Source organism: Scleropages formosus, chromosome 3, assembly GCF_900964775.1.
Source record: "Scleropages formosus chromosome 3, fSclFor1.1, whole genome shotgun sequence".
Classification (NCBI taxonomy): domain Eukaryota; kingdom Metazoa; phylum Chordata; class Actinopteri; order Osteoglossiformes; family Osteoglossidae; genus Scleropages; species Scleropages formosus.
The window spans coordinates 40,828,451-40,850,809 of NC_041808.1; the positions used below are offsets into that span (position 1 = coordinate 40,828,451).

At 46.8% G+C, this 22,359-nt stretch overlaps 2 protein-coding genes across 4 annotated transcripts; both read left to right on the forward strand.

The window, feature by feature from the left end:
* Positions 1-3,322: 3,322 nt before the first annotated feature.
* On the forward strand, positions 3,323-15,013 carry LOC114910238 (calcium-binding mitochondrial carrier protein SCaMC-3-like). 3 transcript variants are annotated; one of them, XM_029250442.1, is made up of 8 exons: positions 3,323-3,399; positions 8,386-8,509; positions 8,616-8,703; positions 8,847-8,958; positions 9,471-9,629; positions 12,176-12,343; positions 12,719-12,869; positions 14,717-15,013. In XM_029250442.1, exons 2-8 carry the CDS (start codon positions 8,479-8,481, stop codon positions 14,896-14,898), a joined length of 891 nt encoding a protein of 296 aa, XP_029106275.1. In that variant the 5' UTR covers positions 3,323-3,399; positions 8,386-8,478; the 3' UTR covers positions 14,899-15,013. The 3 variants fall into 3 exon arrangements, with proteins under 3 accessions (XP_029106275.1, XP_029106274.1, XP_029106273.1); XM_029250441.1 differs by lacking the exons at positions 12,719-12,869; positions 14,717-15,013 and having other exon boundaries at positions 12,176-12,497; XM_029250440.1 differs by lacking the exons at positions 3,323-3,399; positions 8,386-8,509; positions 8,616-8,703; positions 8,847-8,958; positions 9,471-9,629 and adding exons at positions 9,984-10,169; positions 10,440-10,553.
* A 4,012-nt stretch (positions 15,014-19,025) lies between these two features.
* Positions 19,026-21,999, forward strand: LOC114910257 (far upstream element-binding protein 2-like). The gene is made up of 4 exons (XM_029250638.1): positions 19,026-19,469; positions 20,883-20,988; positions 21,524-21,583; positions 21,733-21,999. The coding sequence occupies exons 1-4, from the start codon at positions 19,344-19,346 to the stop codon at positions 21,771-21,773; spliced, it is 333 nt and encodes a 110-aa protein (XP_029106471.1). The 5' UTR covers positions 19,026-19,343; the 3' UTR covers positions 21,774-21,999.
* The last annotated feature ends 360 nt before the right edge of the window (positions 22,000-22,359 follow it).

Consider the following 22,359-nt stretch of genomic DNA (forward strand, 5'->3'; position numbering starts at 1 on the left):
TACAAATGTGCATCACATTCAGACTGAGCTTTATAAGTTTCTGCATTTTAACCTCTACAAAAATGGGAGCAGAAGCATCTCAGTTATGTAAAAAGGAAAAAGGCAGATATGAGAATTTGTCAGGACAGCAGCACAAAGTGTGGTGCTTAACACGCGTGTCGTTTATGAAGGTCGCTGGAAACGTTGTGCGGTAAAACCCCTTGAGGTGGTTTACCAAAGTGTCTTCATTAAGATAATGATGTGTGAAACTGTGATTCTCAATAAGGGAGTCACATAAAGGACTAAGTTTTTTTTTCCTCTAGTACATGTTCTTTGAACATGGCCAAACAGGCATCACTACATGTTTAAAATTCAGGCTTTGTACACAAAGCTCCTGACAAGATGAGGGGTGATGAGCAACACAATCGAAACAGCATTGGTGTTGTCACATCAGAGCCCTACTGACCAGATCTATTGAGTGTGTCCAGTGTGTCCACATGTACTGGTGACTCTAAAATTGCCTGTAATGCGTGTGTGTGTGTGTGTGTGTGTGTGTGTGTGTGTGTGTGTGTGTGTGTGTGGCTACCCTGCAATCGAGCGTCTTCACATCCTGGGCGTACCCTGCTTAACCTTGTGTTGTGTGATTTCAGGATAGACTCCGGACCACCGTGACCCTGACTTGGACACGCGGTCAACGACATAGAGGGAGTAACTGCATTTACAGCGATGATAAAAGGAAAGTAAGTACAAACGTGTAGAAAGCATGCAGGGTGTATGGAAGGCTTTGCATGACACTTGTGTGGCCCTCCACTCCCTGGGGCAGGCTGTTCGGTGGAATCTTGGGAAGGCGAACTTACGAATCCTTGTGTTTGTGTGGCGTCATCCACTGCTGCAAGAGTCGGAGCTGTACGGTCCACCAGCACTGCTCCTGCAGCTCGCTGCCTACGCATCCGTGCAGCCGAAACAAAGTAACTTCGGCGAAGCAAAGTGCTGCTTGAAAGTATGGGAACCCTTGCGTCCCTCAGTTTTACCACAAAATGGTTATTTAATGAGAATCGGTGTTTTTTATGTGACCCAACAGGTGTGTAATGGCCAATTCCATAAGTTGCTCTAGAGGAAATCTTTGTGTAGCAGAAAAATTTAAGCGGTGCGGGTGCAAAAATAGGTGAAACCCAAGTTTTATTGGTTAAAGCAAGTAGGTGTGTGGAATCAGGTGTGTCAGTCATAACCATTTATCATTTTATAAGTTTATTTGAATAATTTTTAATACAAAAATAATGGTTTGCAAACTTTCAAGCATCACTGTATCCTTGGTGTCTCAGCCTGCTGGCTCCAGAGGCTTTCGGGAGCAGCACAGCGCCAGCTTTTTCGAGTTTGGGGACACCTCTTCTGTCAGGGAAGCAAAGGGTGTCTCCCAGCGTTGGCATAATATTTACACCCTCTGTTGTGAGTTCTCCATCACCACAGATGGAGATATTCCTGAGGAATTACTTTCCACATTTAAATGTAAAAAGAAAGGCACTGTTTTGAATAAAATAAATGTGAATGACTGAACTTTGGTGTGGACCTTTATGAGGAAGAGTGCGAGGAAGGGGTGAGATACACTAGTGTACTCCGGGATGAGCGCAAACGGTCCAGCCGGAGCTCAGCGTCTCACAATAATCCCCGTATCCCGTCACTGCTGACTGCGCTCTTTCCACCGTCCTGCCAACGGGCGTCAGAGGGAAGAGAAACGCGTCGCGCGCCGCTACTATTAATATCCAGTAAGAATCGAGCGGGAACGCGCGTCACAGTCACCGTCTGCAATCCGACAAATGCGCGCAGTGCTTTTAATCGGAGCGCCACACATTTCATAACTCGGCACTGGCCTCCGTTTCAATATCGCTTTCTCATGTAATTCGTCACGTGACGCATTTAGTCAAATTTTAAAGAACAATAATAAACAGTCGCTGCGGTCTCCTGACGAGCCGCGTTAGCGCAGCGCAGCGCGCGCCCTTCCTCTTCGTCGAATGCGACGGCGCGCGCCGGAGGTTACCTCGCGAGACGTTGTGGGGCAAACCGTTTACCGCGCTCCGGTTGAGTCCGTCCGGTTTACCGGTGACCGACACAGAAGTTACTCAGGAAGAACGTCTCTCTGTGCCCGTTTTTAATACTCATTTCAGTGGGAATTGGTTTAATTTGACGTGAAATTCCAGGTGCCCCGGGTGTTGGATGTCCCATTTATAACTGTAGCAGACATTATGAATATTTTAGCTAATGAAAATTTTGCCCCCAAACGAAAAACAGCTGCGCGGACGGTTATAAATCCCCGAAGAGCACAAAGAAAACTAAAAGGTGGCACTGGGAGACACTGTATACAGACATTCCTTTAGCTACGTGTAACTACAGTTTGTCATTCCGACTCAAGTGTTTGAAACACCAGCTGGTTTTTGCTGCTTAGTTTAGTGCTTGATAATGTGAACTACCGCATTGTTCATTTAAGGTTAATAATTTGTGCCTCGTTGAGAATTAATACAGCTTTCCGATGCAGAAAATCCAGGGGAGGAGGTTGGTACGTGTCGAAGAAGTTGTTGCCAGGGGCTCGATATTGATGATCCGATCGCACAGGGACTCGATCGGATGCGGGAGAACATCACATTCGCCCTTTATTTACTTAGGTTACACCCAACACGGGCTTCAGCCCGACGAGCTCCGCCGACAGTCAGCATTTCGGGAAAAAAGCGCCAACCTCGCCGGCGCAGTCGCTCCGAGAGAGGGTGTTGTGCTGAAATGCGGTAAAAGCGCGTCCGCGACGGTGCTCCACTCTCCGCGTGCATCGAGCGCTGCGTGTCACACGGGGAGGCTGAGGAATTAGCTCTGTGGATTTGTCCACGGCGGGCACACAAACGGATGCGGGGATTAACGGTACAGATGTAAGGTCTCGGCTGCTCAGGTCCTGAGATGCCCGAGACGAAGTGGCTCATCCTCAGTGTGACACCGGGATCGGGCTGCGAGGGCAGTGGAGACACGATTCCGCGAAACTCCGCGGCTCCCCGGTCTCAAAGGTGCCCCTTTCGACTTGGTTCGGCTCGGGCCGGTTCTGCTCCCCGCGATTCCTTTCTCGTGCACTTAGACTGGAGCTCGTTCCCGACACGGATCGGATGCTGAAGACACGGTAACATTTTATGCGGCATCGCTACGTTTTCGAGGCAAGAGCAAGTGCTACTGGCCCCGATCCACATGGGGTGAAGGCAGGGCTCGGCTGTTGCGCGCCTGGAGCCGGGCTCGTTGTCAGGACAACGGAGCTGTCGATCCCGACCGGGAGAAGAGATGGGCCGAACTCTTCGAGCAGCTGGACCTGAATAAAGACGGGCGGATCGACGTGAATGAGCTGAGAATTGTCTGGTCGCTCGGGGGATCCTCCGGAGTGACGTGGAGGAGGTAAAAACGAACCTGCCTGGTCTAAGTTCGGAATGACTCACCCTGTTTACGGATCATCCCGCTGCGCCACGCTAATGGATCGAAGTCCTGGTGGTAGGTGCGCCTAGGGTGAAACGGCAAAAAAAGTGGGGCTATTTCGCCCAAGTACCCGAGAACGCGGTCACTTTTTTGGACAGCTGAAGAACGAGCGGACTTACTCGGTTTTTCAGGGATTCTTTTTTTTTTCTTGCGTGCGGCATATGCATTCCGTTGGTCAACTTCTAAAGACAGGGGAGGGAATGTAACGATAAAAGAGCGAGGCGTCCGCGAAGTAGAGGAGAATGGAGGAGACTGGATTGGAGGAGAATGTAGGAGACTGGACTGGAGGGATGGAGGAGAATAGAGGAGACTGGACTGGAGGAGAATGTAGGAGACTGAACTGGAGGGGATGGAGGGAGAATGGAGGAGACTGCACTGGAGGGATGGAGGAGAATAGAGGAGACTGGAGGAGACTGCACTGGAGGGGATGGAGGAGAATAGAGGAGAATGTAGGAGACTGGACTGGAGGAGAATGGAGGAGACTGCACTGGAGGGGATGGAGGAGACTGGACTGGAGGAGATGGAGGAAAATGTAGGAGACTGGACTGGAGGAGATGGAGGAGAATAGAGGAGACTGGACTGGAGGAGAATGTAGGAGACTGAACTGGAGGGGATGGAGGAGAATGGAGGAGACTGGAGGAGACTGCACTGGAGGGGATGGAGGAGAATAGAGGAGAATGTAGGAGACTGGACTGGAGGAGAATGGAGGAGACTGGACTGGAGGAGAATGTAGGAGACTGAACTGGAGGGGATGGAGGAGAATAGAGGAGAATGTAGGAGACTGGACTGGAGGGGATGGAGGAGAATAGAGGAGAATGAAGAGACTGGAAAGGAGGAGATAGTGGAGAATGCATGAGACTGGACTGGAGAAGAATGGAGGAGAATGGTTGGAGACTGGGTCCTGGGATTCTGTATTTGCGCTTCTGGGGCTCCAGCTGACAAGGCGGAGGCTGTTCACCATAAGTGTTTGACAGTAAAGCCAGGGCTGGAGGGATCAAAATTAGAGTCAGGGACAGCGTAAGAGGAAAGAGTAAATCCTAAGTGTTTTTTAATAATATAGCAAGAGGAATGAAGAAAAAAGGAACATGTTTGTAAAGATACATTAAATATCTGCAAATCATAACCATTTAAAGCATTTTAACAACATATTTCCTCCCATCATCACATCCAACTGAGCTGATGCGTTTTGTGAGAGAAGGGGAGAGCTTTGGAAACAACAGGTGCTTGCCAAAAACACAAATGCAAAATATGAGTTTTTAAAGAAAAGTTGTTTTTTTTTTTTTTTCCAAAAAAAGATGGAAATTAAGGTCCAAACTGTTCCAAATGTATATGCTTAGCTTGTTTTTCATGATGTGACACAGACTAACACTGCTGCACCAGTACTGCAATTTGAGGATTTTTTTTTTTTCAAACTTCTTCTTTCAGTGTACGGTTAATTTTCTAACATTCATCTGAGCAGGAAAATATTTAAGTTTAAACTTTTGTTTAAACTCGTAACACAAACCGGTTGCACTGGTTGCCAGTGTAGACATTCGCAGTTGCTGTCACTGGAGAATTGTGATAGGTATTCTGGAAAAGAAGAGAATGACCGGAAAGTCAATGCACCTATAGTACCAGCCAAAAATTATGCCTATTTATTTGGAATGAAGTGGGGGGGCACGGTGGTGCAGTGGGTTGGACTTGGTCCTGCTCTCCGGTGGGTCTGGGGTTTGAGTCCCACTTGGGGTGCCTTGTGACGGACTGGCGTCCCGTCCTAGGTGTGTCCCCTCCCCCTCCGGCCTTACGCCCTGTGTTGCCGGGTTAGGCTCCGGTTCCCCGCGACCCCGTATGGGACAAGCGGTTCAGAAAGTGCGTGTGTGTGTGTGTGTGTGTGTGTGTGTGTGTGTGTGTGTGTGTTGGGAATGAGCTGGACTGAAGAGTAAAGTGCTCAGCTTGTGTGGGATCTTCATTGAGACTGTTTGAAGAGCATCCCAGGTGGCTCCTCGTGTAGCTGGTTGAGAGAATATCGAAAGTGTCATCAAGAATGCTTTGAAGGATATAAGATATTTTAGAGTGATTATATTTTACATTGATTTGTTTAACACATTTTTTGGTCATTGCATAATTACATTTGATAGGGGGTTGTGGTGGTGCAGTGGTGCAGCTGGTTTGGCCGAGGCCTGCTCTGTGGCGGGTCTGGGGTTCGAGTCCTGCTCGGGGTGCCTTGCAATGGACTGGCGTCCCGTTCAGGTTGTGTCTCCCCCTTAAGCCTTGTGCCCTGTGTTGCTGGGTTAGGCTCTGGATTGCCGTGACCCTGCTCTGGACAAGCAGTTGCACACATTTGTGTGTGTGTGTGTGTGTGTGTGTGTGTGTGTGTGTGTGTGTGTGTGTGAGAGAGTGATAACTCCATATGTTTTATTTCAAAGTTTTGATGTCTTCACTACAATTCTAAATATAGGAAAGATTAAAAGAAAGATCCTTCCGTGAGTAGGTGTGTCTAAACTTTTGACTCAAATTGTATGTATCATTGATTGCAGTCAATGAAAAGACAGCGTAACAAAATTGCTAGTTTCACTGTAGTGAGGAGTGGGAAGCCAAGAGCAGCCGGCAGTCTGTTGTAATAGCGGAAACGTTGTCTTCTGTCTGTAGCCGACATTAACTTCTATTAATACAGCTTCTTGACCCTGATATGACTAAGTTGGACATGAGAGAGAAGAACTTCTTTACTTTGATGGTCAGTTGGCCACTGTATGCAATGCACAAGGCTGAAGAAAAGTTTTTTATAGTTATTTACTCTAGGGCTGATGGACTTCACTAAATGTGTGAATAACTACTTTTATTTAGCAGACGCTTTTCTCGAAAGCAACTTCCAATGAACTCTGTGTAGTGTTACTAGCCTACACACCTTATTCACCAAGGTGACTTACACTGCTAGATACACTACTTAAACTGGGTCACTTATCCATACATCAGTGGAACATCTATGGGTGAACCTGAAAAAGCATGTCTTTAGACTGTGGGAGGAAACCAGAGCACCTGGAGAGCATGGAAATTCCACACAGACTGAGTGGGGATCAAACCCATGTCGTCTTGCACCACCCACACACTGTGAGACAGCAGCGCTACTTGCTGTGCCGCCCAGGTGCCTGGTTGTCTGCTTTACCCATTCACAGTGAGAAGCAGTGCAGGTTAGACAATTCCATTGCAAAACCGATGGCCTCACAGCACAAGGAATCCAACTGGTGTCATAGAATGAATTTATGATTCACATTCACATTTTAGGAAGGAAGTCAGAGTGTTTCAACTGCACACTTTACTGAAACAGTGTTTAGCTGGATCTGGACTGCTAATGAGGTGGTTCAGTCCCGAGGGGTCTAAATTAGCGCAGAGGGGGGCAGCCCTCATTTCGGAGGTCCGGTGAGCGGGCTACGCCGGTTTCGCTCCGGCTGCGCTCGTTGCGCTCGGTCCTGATTGGGATCTAATTGAAAACATGATTCACATGGAATGTGCTCGTCGAGAGCTCAGTATGGTTGTTGACTAAACCTAAAAACTGGAAACTGTTAGAGGTACATCTGTTAACAAAATGTTTCCTTTATTTGTGAAAATTATATAGTAAAAATGCTTTATTTAGCCTTATAAATACTTTAAGAAGCCTATGTAGTTGTTTAATGGCTAACAAGAGTTAAAGAATTATTCATTAATTGAAAGCCTCATATACAGCCTAGTGGGTAAGAACACGGGACGTTTTTGGTCAAATCCTCACTAGCAGTTACACTGGAACTAGTAGGTACCGTAACATAGGGGCTAGAGCTGCCGCCGTGAATGGGTGGAACGCAGAAAGTTGCTTTGGAGAAAGACATCAGATAACAAAAATTGTAAACAATAAGTGTAAATGTGAGTTCTGGGTAAAAAAGAAAAATGATAGGTTAAAAATAATTATTTAAAAAAGTGACAGGTTAAATTCATCACTCAACATAAGCTGTTGCATTCCATGCATTTACAATTATTGATTTAGCTTTTTCCAAATCAACTTACACTGTTAAAGTATCAACAATTATTTACTGATTTATACAGCTGAGTAATTTTACTAGAGCAATTTTTAGGGTAAATACGTTGTACATAGGTACTACAGCAGGAGGGGGGATTCAAACCTGTAACTTTCAGGTGCAAAGGCAGCAGCATGAGCCACTACACTACCAGCTGTTTCCACTCACACTCTACTTCAGTGTGTTTGAAAAATGAGGGACTTTTCAAGTCATTCGCTTAATTTTTTGTGATTTCAAGCAGGGGGGGACTGCTATGGTGCAGTGGTTTAGACTAGGTCCTGCTCTCGGGTGGGTCTGGGCTTCGAATCCCGCTTGGAATGCCTTGTGATGGACTGGTGTCCTGTCCTGGGTGTGTCCCCTCCCTCTCCAGCCCTTTGCCCTGTGTTGCTGGGTTAGGCTCTGGCTTCTCATGACGCTGTAGGGGACAAGTGGTTTTAGATGGTGTGTGTGATTTCAAGCAGTACACACATTCTGTCAAAGGCCAGTAGTCTTAAAGCTTGTTGGGGCATTTTTTGGTAAGCCTACTGGTTCCCGATCCGGCTAAAGGTGGCCCCGTGCCTGTGTTGAACTTTAAGCACGGAGTTGTGTTGTCAGTTTAGACAGTTCTGGCATCTGGTGCCTCGGCGTGCTGTTCTAGTTCAGGAGGATAGAGGAGGGCACGTCTGCCATGTCGGGAAACCGAAGGCTTCTGTGTTTGTGTGTGTTTTCTTATCTGCGGCTATATTTTGGGTTCGTGTCATGCAACATGTCAGTGTATTTGTGTGTTTGCTCTACGCGCGACAGCACGCTCGCTCCCCCTCCTCCTGCCTCTCACCTGTGTTCCTAACCTTATGGCCCACTTTCTCTCTCTCTCTCTCTCTCTCTCTCTGGCCTTATCTACCAGATAGTGCGGGAGGGTGACACCAATCATGACGGGCAGCTCGACTTTGAGGAGTTCACCCAGTGCCTGCGCACTCACGAGAAAGAGCTACGGCTCATGTTCCGCAGCCTGGACCGCAACAACGATGGTCCGTGTCCACCTAGCACGCGTCAGCAACCTATGCACATGTGCGCCGACATGTTCGATTGCAGCAACTACCTGGTGGACACAGCTTATACTGTTCTTTCTTGCAGGGCACATTGACCTGGCAGAGATCCAACAGTCTCTCCATAACCTGGGGGTGGATGTCTCTTCTGAGCAGGCTGCCAGGATCCTCCAGAGGTCAGGGAATGGGTCCACATGTGCAGCAGAGTTGGCTTCCCCTTTGTCGTACCATTCGTATCTGACAAACGCAGGGAATCTTCAGGTGAGACATCTGGTTCAGATCCGGACTGAGCCACCCTTCGTCTGTTCTCCCTTGGCAGCATGGACAAGGATGGCACTATGACCGTCGACTGGAATGAGTGGCGCGATCACTTCCTGTTGAATCCACTCCACAACATGGAGGACATCGTCCACTTCTGGAAACACTCCCTGGTTGGTGAAAGCGCCGATGCCTCACACGCAGACCGTGTTAGTGGGAATCGTTTACAGACATCCCGTATCTGTGGCAGACTTGAGATGCGAGGAAACACAGAATATGAGCTAAAGCAGAAAGAAATTGTTCAAAACCTGAAATTAAAAGTGAGAAAGACTGGCTCAGGTGCAGCTGGTAAAATGGATAAATGGAGTTGGTTTTGCGGTATTCTGGATTTAAAGGATGGGGGCACAGCGGCGCGGTGGGTTTGTCCGGGTCCTGCGCTTGGGTGGGTCTGGGGTTTGAGCCCGCTTGGGGCGCTTGCGACGGACTGGCATCCTGTCCTGGGTGTGTCCCCTCCCCCTCCAGCCTTATGCCCTGTGTTGCTGGGTTAGACTCCAGCTCCCCGTGATACCATATAGGACAAATAAAATTGTGTTTTATTCTATAGGTGAAATGATGGACTCGTGCATAGTGCAATGTGGGAGCCAATATTCAAAAGTGTCCTTTTGATTGTCTTTCCCTGTGTTAGATGTTTGACATCGGGGAGCACCTGACGGTGCCAGACGAATTCTCGGAGCGGGAGCGGAGGTCTGGGGTGGTGTGGAGGCAGCTGATGGCTGGGGCAATGGCAGGGGCTGTGTCTCGAACGGGCACTGCCCCCTTGGACCGCCTCAAGGTCTTCCTTCAGGTAGGCATTCCTTCGAAGCCCCTGCAATGGGAATCAGTGCTGCAGAAGAATCTGGGAGCAGATTACGTCCCAGGAGAAACCCCTCTAGAGAGGTACTTGACCTAAATGAAACAGATCTGAGGAACCGATATAAATGTCAGCTCTCTGAAGTGTCCTTTGGGAAGTGTCCTTGAAAAAATGTTAGTAAACTTAGAATAATGTCTTTTCAGGCTTCAGTATCAGGGAATGAAGAAGGAAATTTCTTCATTTGATTTTACAGTGTCTCCTCTGACGTACCAAATGTCTGTGTCCATTGTAATGTCCTGGCACCTTCCCTTGTAGTGTGCTCCTCTACTGCGAGTCCATTAGTCGATCCATTGTCAGTGATATGATTCCGGTGCCCTTAAGGTCCACGGCTCCAGCACCCGCAGAATCAGTCTGTGGAGTGGCCTGCGTGGGATGGTCCACGAGGGTGGTGTGCGGTCGCTGTGGCGGGGGAATGGCACTAATGTGCTCAAGATAGCCCCAGAGTCTGCCATCAAGTTCATGGCCTATGAGCAGGTGGGACTAGACTCCTCTCCCAGACTCGTCCTCCTTCCTCTCCACATTCCTTGTCTCTGGTTTTGATCGTCCTCCCTCGGGTGTTTTCCAGCTCACTGCACCTGCTGCACTCTTATTTAATTTGGTTTTACCATTTGCCTCTGATATTCTGTTTTAGACTTTTCACTTTGAACTCACAAGCCCACCACCCCCAGTGTGATTCACTCGTTCACCTTGTCCCCCTCACCTCTTCCCTCCGTCTCCGGTTCCCCTTTCTCTGTCTCCTTCCAGATTAAATGGCTAATGAAGGGTAGTAAAGATGGCGGATCTTTGCGGGTTCAGGAGAGGTTCATCGCCGGCTCATTAGCAGGAGCCACCGCACAGACCATCATCTACCCCATGGAGGTCAGGATAAGTCCCCTTGGGCCATGCAGCTATGCCACCGAAACCCTGTCTGGTTACTGCATGAATCCGCAGCCTGCATCAGTACCACTGCCTTGAGCGAATGCATAGGTGCTTCTCCTGTTTCCCTGCTTGTGCTTCCCTTTCCCAGTGTGCACTGTGTCTCCATGACTCTATGCCGGTGCCTGTCACTTTAAGGATTAAAACTGCGTCGCTGCGGCATTAGAGTGATTGAAACCTCTTGCCAGAATAGGGCTAGCGGGACATTTCTGCCTAACTTAAATGTATCTATGACAGTGATGCGACAACTAATAAAAATTATTCTAAATTCTACATAAAAAAAAAAATAGAGTAAGTACTAAAATGCCCAAATATTGGGGGGGGGGGGGTACATTGTGCATGCGTGAGGGGAAACACATCTCCCATTATATATATGGTGTATGACAAACCGCACTGTAGTACCTTTTAAATCCCACTTCATGACGACAGAGGTAGTACCTCAATGTTGTGGAGTTCATTCCACAACATTGGAGGCAGGATCAAAAAACTTTGTGCTTTTTAAATGCTAAACGTTCTAATTCCCGTAACAGTCCTGTGGAAGGTCATCCGTGTGGTTGCTGTATATGTTTACACAAAGGATACTTTATTGTAATGAAGTTCCTCCTCGAGCCACGATGTTGCAGCACGACCAGCGATGCCAGTTGGCAGCGGTACAGACTGTTGTCTTCGAAGTGTCAGGGTCATCTGATGAAAGCATAACATCTCAAAGGAGAGATAGAAAACATCCCAGCAGCCCACAGGAGCACTGGCATGAGGATGGCTCTTGTCACCCAATTGCAGCATACTCCTGCTGAGACCCTGCTGGAGGTGCTGCTGGAAACGAGCATCTTTTAAACTGGGCAGGTGCGGCCCAGTGGTGTTATTTCATTAATGAAACAGGGCGAATGCAGCTCCTTCCGGATGAAAGAACTGTGATTCTGCGCTCCGTAGCCATGGTTCTCACACTACCGTCATGCGGGACGTGGAAGATGCAGACAAGGAAATACCAATCTGCAGGTTATCAGCTCTTCCTCAGGCTCCGGAGCCCTGCAGAGTTAAGAATATGTTGTATTTAGTGCCTGATTTATGCTGACTTACCAGGTGAAGGGACCTTATGCCCAAAGCATTACTTCAGTAAGGGTCTGAGAAGGAGTGACAACATTTACACCGATACAGTACGTATAGCTTTGACAGCTCAAACCTGTCGGGGCTTCGGCTTTGCTTTATGTGTGCAATTTGATGTCCGATTACAGATTTATAGGTTTACAGTAACCAGGACTGGTGGCTGTAAAGTTTTCGTGCGGCTGAGTGGATGTGCCGCACTTTTTGTGCGGTGTACTTTGCTGGGTTGATAACCTTCAAGGCGTTGCGTAAAAATGAACCCTATTTCAGTAAGGTTCAGTCTAGATTTATTAAGTTATTCACTATAGAGTGCTGTCCTGGTAACTGGCCTCCTTACCTCCCAAGAGGTCAGAGCTGCCAGAGCCTCGGTGTCACAGTGGTCACTCTCCCTATTTCGCACAGCCCTTCTTACCCAGCCACTCCTACCCTCACTGTCTTGCTCTCTGTCCATGGTTTGTGAGCAGGTGCTGAAGACTCGTCTCACCCTGCGGAAGACAGGACAGTACACAGGGATGGCTGACTGCGCCAAACAGATCCTCCGAAAGGAGGGCGTGTGGGCGTTCTACAAGGGCTACGTGCCAAATACACTGGGCATCATCCCCTATGCAGGCATCGACCTGGCTGTCTATGAGGTGTGTGTGTATCAGATGGATTGATTGAAACATTTGTGCAGGGTATTAATTCTTAATTTTTTCATCATTAATTAGGATATTTAGACCCGATCTGTCGAGCAGCATTGCTCAAAAACTCCTGTCCAGCCGTTATCATGGGATGCCTTTAATTGTGTGCGTGTCACAGAAGTGCCAGACACTTGTCAATCGCTCTCTCACGTTTCATTGGAACAAGGTGGCTAGTGACTATAACTGACTGAATTTACCTCTCTAGTTTTTTAGAGTTGGTTTGTAACATCGATCATCTTTGTACCTTTAACTGAGTAAAACTTTACCAGGTGGCTGTAGTCCTCTAAATAAATCAGGTTTTTCCCTCTTTTCCACCATCCATCTCAGACATTGAAGAATGCCTGGCTGCAGCATTTCTGCGTTGACACTGCGGACCCTGGGGTCCTTGTGCTGCTGGCCTGTGGCACTGTGTCCAGCACATGCGGCCAGCTGGCCAGCTACCCTCTGGCACTGATCCGAACACGCATGCAGGCCCAGGGTGAGCTCGGGGGCACCCCTCTAGAGGCACGGGGAACTAGCGTAGAACACAGAAGTGTAGTACTGTACACCAATTCCACGCATAACACGGTTAATGTGTTCTGTGGAATCATCTCGTTAGGCAAAGTCCCATTGAGAGGGTGTTGAAGTACCGTTATTTCTTCTGGAAAAAATCAGTTCCTGGATGGATAATATTTACCTAAAATTATTTAAAACAGCAGAATAAAAGGCATTTGATGCAGGACAATTATAGTGCCATTTTTTTTAAATGTGTGTAACAAAAATGATTATTTCTGCCTTCTAACACACACACACACATTTTCTGAACTGCTTGTCCCATACGGGATCACGGGGAGCCGGAGCCCACCCGGCAACACAGGGCATAAGACCAGAGGGGGAGAGGACACACCCAGGACGGGACGCCAGTCCGCCGCAAGGCACCCAAAGCGGGACTCGAACCCCAGACCCACCAGAGAGCAGGACCCAGTCCAACCCACTGCGCTACCGCGCCCCCTGATTGCCTTCTAACATTACATTTTCATTCATTTATCTATTATCAGTAACCACTTGTCCAGTGCAGGGTCACAATCATCCAGAGTCTTTCCAGGAAACTGTGTGTGAGACAGAGACCCTGGACAGACACATTTTCATAATGTGACACAATGATGTTTATGATATAAAGAAATTCCAAAAGATTACAGCGTACTATGATTTTTCACTCTGCAAGGAAGGTGGGCACTATGTGGTTACAGGTGCTGTGTAGTGTTACCTACGAATGTTTGATCCCACCTATTGCTGTAGTGTCCTTCAGCACGGTATCTATCCTGAACTGTTGCAGTAAAATTTACTGTGCTGTGTGATTGAGTAAATCATCCAAAGCCGCATTAGGGAAATGCATCAGCTAAATGAATTGATAGTAATATTATTAATACTGGGGCGGCACGGTGGTGTAGCAGGTAGCGCTGCTGCCTCACAACGCTTGGGCTGTTTGGGCATAAATTCAGATTCAATTCAGCGTGTTCGGAGTTTGCTTGTCCTCTCCGTGTCTGCATGGGTTTCCTTCAGGTGCTCCAATTTCCTCCCACAGTCCAAAGACATGCAGTTCAGGTGGATTGGTGACTCTAAATTGCCCTTAGTGTGTGAATGGCTGAGTCTGTGGCTGTGTGTGAGACTATTCTGCTATGAATTGGCATCCTGCCCGGGGTGTTCTTCTCCTAGCCTTGTGCCTAGTGATTCTGGGACAGGCTCTGGACCCCGGTGACCCTGACAAGGATAAACAGTTAACGTGAGTGAGTATTAATGATACTGAATCTGCTGTTTCAGTGATTATTTATATTTACCTTGATTGAGAGTCACAATAGGATATGGGACATATATAGTTGTGTTATGCAGAAGTATACTGTTCACATGCTTTTCAGAGTGAAAGAAATAGTAGGCAGTGAATAAAATACCTGTTAAGGAAATAAAATGACTACATAACTGGACAAAAATGCTGCTGTACTGAACAATAAGCCAATTGCACAAAAAATAGGTATGTATTTTCATAAACTGTTGTAGCAGATTTTCACTGTGCCAGACCCATTATATAAGGACTGAGTGTATGGCGTTCTGTGTACTTAACACCATGACAGTCTGCATTTGGTAATTATTGGTTAAATCAGCCCTACGGATTCATATAAGTTTCCCAGATTTATTCAGTGTGTGTTTTATGGGATCATATTTGTTTGTTTTGCAGACTGTCTTTTCAGTTATGAAATGCAAGGCAAAATGTTTAATGTTGCTGAAACTCCTTTCTTTCTTTCTTTTACTAAATCTCTCCTGTCTTTCCCTTCCTGCCCCCACCCCCAGCATCTGTAGAAGGGGGGCCCCAGCTCACCATGCTGGGCCAGTTCAAGCACATTGTCTCCAGGGAGGGGGTGCCAGGACTGTACCGTGGGATTGCCCCCAACTTCCTCAAGGTCATTCCAGCAGTGAGCATCTCGTATGTGGTGTACGAGCACATGAAGAAGGTCCTGGGGGTCGGCTCATAGAAGTCCCGCTCTCGAGACCTGCAAGGAGACACAGATGTCAGGAATAAATGCGGAAAAACCTTAAAAATGGATGGATAGAGCAAGGAGGGTGGAGAAGAACCACAAGCAGTGAACTGCAGAGAAAGCGGTTGAAAGAGTATGGGTGGGGTGGGGTGGGGTGGGGTGGGGGGGTGTTGCTATGTTGCACTTACAGTACCGACACAGCTGTGTGCTCCAGGGTACAGACAGAGAAGCCAAACTCTGGTCCTTCAGCTGCTGAAATTGTGAGGAGCTGGAAGGGTTCGTGTTGCCCTTCCCTTTTAAAGGATGACCTGTACCTAGGCTATGCGAAGCAAGAGCAGGTGCAGAACATTTAGCCTTTTGCGGCAAATGCTATAGGAAACGCAGAAAGTCCCGTGTATGTGTTCGGCTCCTGCTTTTTTGCGCTTGTCATGATCGCTTGATTCAACTCACATTACAGGTCAGCGGCAGCTTTGTTTCTCGGGAGACTCAGAAGCGCAAAGGGCGTACAATAACCTTTAGCGTCTGAACAACTTTCTTTAAAATGTACTTTAATGTCCAAAAAGGAGAGAGGTTTAAAATAATTTAATGACAGCTTACAACAGGTCATTTACATTTCCGAATAATAATTTATCTGTTGTGACGTTTGTTAATATTTTTAACACTATATAAAAAGTATGCAGTTTTATGCATATATTGTAGTGGAGAATGTTCTTCACACGTTCTGTTTATTGAGAGACATTATACAAACACATTTTATATACAGAACCACAGTAGACCTATAAGCATAAATTTACTGAAAAATTTATGAAGGGATTTCCACTTTTAAAAACACACACTTTCAGAACCGCTCATCCCATACGGGGAACCAGAGCCTACCCGGTAACACAGGGCATAAGGCCGGAGGGGGAGGGGACACACCCAGGACGGGACGCCAGTCCGTCGCAAGGCACCCCAAGCGGGACTCGAACCGCAGACCCACTGAAGAGCAGGACCTGGTCCAACCCACTGCACCACTGCGCCCCTGCACCACTTTTAAAAACTTCTAAATGAATTTGTGCTTATAAAGAACTCCAGTACATTCCTATGAAGCGATGATAGTGTGAAAAAAATTAAAGCTTTGAAAAAAAAAAAAACTACTTATTTATGTGTGGATGAACAGAGGCAAATATGTAGTTTTGGGAAATGACCAAGCAAAATGATAAATCTGCACTCAACATCGACACCATATTTGTGTTTAGGCTAAAGGCTTCTATTTTTTTTTTTTTTTTTTGGACACGTTTCCTAAAAAAGAAGCTACCTTTTTAGTCACAGTACTGTTTGATTATTTGCTCAATAGGATGAGCCTCTGCATTATGAAATGGAATGCAGTCTAACAGTTTGCATCCTTTTCGGAAGCTGTATAGTTTAAATTTTGTGTTGCACTCATTGGTATCCTAGAGACTGTAATCACTAAAGGCAGCTTTATCCAAGACATTTTTATGCATGTAAATGTTTTCCTAATAAGAATTGTTTATGTATGGGCTAATAAGGTGAAATTAAAGAGCATTACTCAAAGGAGTAAGAATTCTGAATAACATGGATGTAATGAACCAGATGTGTATTTATTTGTGTATATGCTTATTTTAAATACAGAAAGCCTGCCTTTAAGTTATGGTGTCATTTTTTAGGGCCAGGATCTCTCTTAAATTTCTCAGAGGACTAATGGCAGATCTTAAAATCGGATTGTTTACAGCTTTATCGGACATAGGAAGTGAGCCAATCACTGGGTCATAGTTGGCAAGAAAAAAAGTGAATAGGCCAAGGCAGTGAAAAAAACATAGAAAGGTGGGCATTAAAATACAGTGTTTCCACATCAAATCATGAACTATATGACTGTAAGGAATCAAAGTGAAGATGAAAAGGTAATTCAATGACTTGAAGTCAGTGATGAGCTTTTGCATCACTACCTAGGTTAAAACAATTGCTGTATTATGAGCATGGATATTTGGACATGAATGTTATTACTGACAATGTTAGACATATTACTATATTACTTGCACTATTTTGTTGGCACTTGCTTGCTTTTTTAAAAGAGTTGTATATTTTTATGTGCTTGCAAACAGAACTGTTGGATTGACTGCATGGTACCTAGAATGAAGTGCCCTGAAAATTTGGGCAATTAATGTTTATTTTTGGCATGTCAGACATATGTCATCAATGCAGAGCATAGCTTCTACTGTACTTTAATGGTCTTCGAATGATCTGTTCTTACACGTTTAGTGTGAAACTCAGTAAGATCTGCTCTAAAGGTAAATGAAGAGGTTATTTTTCATGTCAACTACTCTGACTGGTGGCTTATCACCAAAGGGATGAAAGCTGTAGAATTTAAAGCTTTTTAAATGGTCTTTTTGTAAATAGTCTTCATGGAGAATATTTCAGAACTTATTATAAATGAATGCCTTGTCTGATATTAATCTTATTTGGATAAACTTTATTGCACATAAGATTTAAATAATATGACAGTTAAAATTACAGTATTTATCTGATTTTGCGGTTCCAAATTGGGGCTATAGCAGGAACGTTATTTTATATTACAGAAAAGGAACTTGTACGCGTGAGAAAGGAACTTCTTTCAACGTTTCAGGCAGTTTTAGCTGTAAAAGTTGATGGAACTGCTGAGTGTAAATTGCTTTTATTATGAGTCTGAAAAGAAAATAAAGAACGGCATCATTTTAACTTGTTACTGTTGCCTCGATATCACTTTTCATTGTGAAAGCAAATCTCAGTTCTCTATATCTGCATATGTACAAAACGTTTATAGAATGAAACACATCTATGCATTTATTGCAGTTTTTGAAATTCAACAGAAATATGTTCCTTTCATATTCTGTTCAGGAGGTTCCAGTGGAGTCTCCCACACAGATGAAGCAGGTGCTGTAACCTGTCATGAATCCAAATGGGAGTCTGTGGGTTGAGGTATGTTTTCACACCTAATACACAGGAGACAGAAAGAAATTGCTTAGACTCCCCATGTTAGATAGAACACAGTGGTTACCATGGTAAACAGTGATGTGTGCACTGCAAGAACTTCACTTTACACAATTATTATACCGACAAATCCCGCAGTTTTATATCTTAGCACCGAAAATGCGTTGGCATTTTAAAACTATTCTTAAAAAGTGGTCTGGGAGCCCCCAGTACAGTTTGCTCTAATAGAGCAATCCTTATAATTAGGACAGATGGCCAAAATATGATGTCCACAGAAGAATTTCTTGTACACATGTAACTTGCAGTTTCACTGCGTTTGACCCTTGAGATTACAAGGATTCACACCATAAGTTGTGTGATGTTTATTATAATGATGTTAATGAGCAGTATGACCTGGACGGGTCGGTACCAAAACCATTATATTTATACCAGAAACATTATTTTCTCAGGGACTCCCGTTCCCTCTAAGAAGCTGCGATTTCAACATTAATAATGAACGCTCCGTCAAGGCCAAAGTTCTTTCATTACATATATAAAATAAGAATGCGTGTTCTCTCTGATACTCTGATCCTAGAACATCCTCAATAATTATAATGGGAGTATTTATACACCCTTTGACTCTGGAAAATTATAAGATCCGGCATCAAACTTACCCCCTGAACACAAGCAGGGCAAGGGTGCTTTGCCAACAATTTAAAGAAAGAAAAAAAAAATCATAGACAGCCACTTATGGAGAATTTATCTCTTATTCTACCGCTTGCCCATTGTACTCCTGTGTTCTCTAGATGCGTCTTTACTTTATTATCCAGCAGGCATACCTGAGTAATACCTGTCGTTATTACCTGTTTAAACACATACACCAGTATTCTCATGTATTATAAGGGTGCTTTGATTTATTTCCGGGCGTTTAATATTACTGTAACCAAAGCCTTCCATCGGACACGTTGCTGTTACTCCGAATGCCTACATATAGAATGGAACCGATGCCTAAGCCTGAATCCAAATGTCATTTATTTCACGAAGGACATTAACCAGCTTCCTCGCCGCCCAGTGCTATTGGTCGAACGGCCCGTCCGTTAAGAACAGCGCCATCACGTTCTTGAAACCAATTGGACAGAGTCGGGCCCATTCAATGACGAAATCGGACTTTGATTGGTTGTTATTGCAGCGCTAACCTAGGTTAAAATTAATGTAGTGCTCGACTTTACCGCATGTCCAAAGGTTTATCGAAATTTTAAAAGTTATTCCCGAAACCCACGAAAGAGCAAGTGTTACGATTTCTGATATCTTAAGAGCGCGCTGGTTAAAGTGAGAGATATTAGTAGTCAAGTGTGCTGCAATTTGTCCCCGCCCCTCGTTGTCGTTTCCTTGCTCCTCCCCGAATCTTGCCTGTTCGGCTTCCCGCTTCTGCGCAACTCAACCAGGCCTAAATCACCCGCTTCTCCTCGCTTGTTTCCCTCATTAACGCGGCCAGCATGTCGGAGTACAGCACGGTGCCCCCACCTGGGGCTGGGGCGTCTTTGGGCGGACAGCCATCCCTGGGAGCCGGCGGCGGAATCAAGAAGGACGCGTTTGCTGACGCCGTGCAGCGGGCCCGTCAGGTGAGGCGAGCGGGAGCGCGTGTAACGTGTGTGACCGCCGAGGCGAGGGGGAGGAGAGAGAGAGCGGCACGCGAGCAGAATGTGCTGGAGGTCGGGACTGGCGCGGATCAAAGGGGCCGCGTGCTCAGCCGACCCGACCGGTCTATGATTCTCACACGAAATAACATCACGACATTCACGTAGAAAATATCGCGTGGCCGTCTGTCTGTGTTGTGTTGTGTTCTTGAGTTGAACCGGCCGGGCGGGGTACTCTGAGCTGGTGTGTGTCGCTGCTGGTGCCTTGAGCCTCAGGCCTCCATCGTGCTAGCTATGTGCATCAGCGGGCTACTTCCGTTCCCATGCGGGGCCATTGATTGAGTCCGCGCTGGGCTCGCCGGCGCGAGCTGAGTGAGGCGGGAAGGCCTCGCGAGCGAGGCGGTCAGGTGATCTACTGCTCGCCACACAGGCCTGAGTCGGAGCTGCTCTGTCTGTCTGTGTTCCCCCCGCTGCTCCGGCGAGCGTGTCCTTACAGCGTGGCGCTCGCGTTTGCAACCGGTCACGGCTTGTCGTGTCTGTTGCCCTGGCTGTTAACGGCCGGGTGATAATGATGTGTCAATATGTAATGATGCGCTTATGAAATGAAACCCATTCCAGCCTGGTAGCCGCTAACAGGCTAGCTCCACGCTAGTCACGTCCGGTAGTAAGACTATCTAATAGTACGAGTCTTGTTTTTACTGCAAAGTTCTTTCCCGGCCAGAGACGTTGTTGTTTCGAACTCTGTCTGTCCGTGCTGTTCCCCACGAATGGCTCAGTTCGGTACAACCGCTTTTCAAACCCAAATCGTGGGAGTGTTCCTGTGCAGCCAAACAACAGGTGCCGCTTGAAGCAGAGAGGCCGTCCTGCGTGGGGTCGCTGTGGGGTCACCCGAGGCCGCCTGCCCACAGCACCGGGGCACTTTGTACACACTGTTAAATGTGCCAAAGCCTGTAATAATAATAAGTCACGTGTAATCAAGTATTTGCCTGTCCCTTTCTCCAAAGCAGCCCACGGTGATTTGACCCGCTGTCCACGAGTGGGTAACTTTACGGGAGCGCGTTTGGAGAAGTTTGAAAGGGCCCTGCTGCAGCAGGATTCCGGACTCGGACCTCGGTCTCCTACATTGCAAGGCAGAAGCTCTCCTGCTGCCCCCTGTCACTAAACATGCGTTGCTAGTTTGTATTTGGGCAATCATTCACGCACCTGTTTTCAGTAGGTCAAAGCGGTCCGGGAACATAGGGCACGGTACGTCCGGGATGTGGCGCCAGGCCGTCCCGGAGCGCTCGCACACAAGGTGACAAGGTCACCTGAAACGCATGGTAGTGGAACATTCAGTCGCTCCTGCTTGTCCCACTAGAAAGGGTGGATTCATATTGTGTTTTTGTCTCTGTGCGCCAGATCGCGGCCAAGATCGGTGGCGATGCTGGCGGCGCCCCCTTGAACAACAGCGGTGCCCCGGAGAGCTTCCCCTACACAGCACAGAAACGCCAGCTGGAGGATGCAGGTAGGTTGACCTGCAAGGTGTAGCGCTTGCACCCTATCGCACTTGTGTCTGACGCATTTATATTTATCCTTTCAGCTGACACTTTTCTCCAAAGTGACTTACAGTCTTAAGTCTTTTATACAGCTGGGAATGTTACTGGTAAGTACCTTGCTCAAGGGTACCACAGTAGTAGGTGAGACTTGAACCAGTAACCTTCAGATCGAAAGGCAGCAGCTATAACAGCTATGCTGTCAGCTGCCCGTTCCTCGGTAGCCTTGCCATCCCTATATGGAGGATGTACATCAGACACCCCATCCCACTGAGTGCTTAAATGACCCTCTGATGGGTTCTTTGTGCTTATTACACATTTATAGTGCATTCATACATACAGATATTATGTAAACTTATGCAGAACATTCACACAGCGTAGAAATGATGCAGCGTATTCTGATGAGTCTCTTTGCCCGTGCTGGCGTAAGCTCGGCACGTCGCGTGTAGTTTACTTGTAATTTTGGAATTGTAACACAGGAGCTTTTCCCACATTCTCGCCCTTTAGAACAGCCAGAAAGCAAGAAAATGGCTTCCCAGAGCGACCGTGATTCTGCAACCTCTCTGTGTGAGTAATTTAATATTTGTCAGTTTTTATTCACTGTGCTGCTAACTTCTCATGTTAACACCTGGTAATTCTCCTTATACGTCAGCTTGTCGTGAGTGTGCCTGTGCTGCCACCTTTCTGGATCATAACCTGTTTCCTGTTTTCTGTAGCAATTGGAGCCCAGTTGGCAGCCTTAGCCCAACAGAGGTAATGATACTGCAAGGGATGAGGGGGTTTTGGGATGAAAGCACACATCACATAATTCCTCTTTAATTGTTTGCTATAATTTAGTTGTCATGGCTTGTGGGGGCACGGGTCTTGGGAAGAATGGAAGCACGTCATGGATGGATTAAATGGAGTCAGACACATTTGACTCAGTCAGGAGCTTGAAGGAATTTGGTGCTGGGCAGCTGACCTACAGGGGGCGCGGTGGCGCAGCGGGCTTGGCCGGGTCCTGCTCTCTGGTTGGTCTGGGGTTCGAGTCCCGTTTGGGGTGCCTTGTGACGGATTGGTGCCCTGTCCTGAGTGTGTCCCCTCCAGCCTTACTCCCTGTGTTGCCAGATTAGGCTCCGGCTAGCTGTGACCCCACTCAGGACAAGTGTGTGTGTGTGTGTGTGTGTGTGTGTGTGTGTGTGTGTGTGTGTGTGTGTGTGTGTGGGCGCAGCTGACCTACATGCTCTGTTCTTGAGTCGCTTTATCTCTTTGTCACTTTCTCCTGTCCACAGACCGACAACCACGAGGAGTACAGTGTCCCTGATGCATGGTTGGACAGGAGTGTGCCGTGTGCATTATGTCTG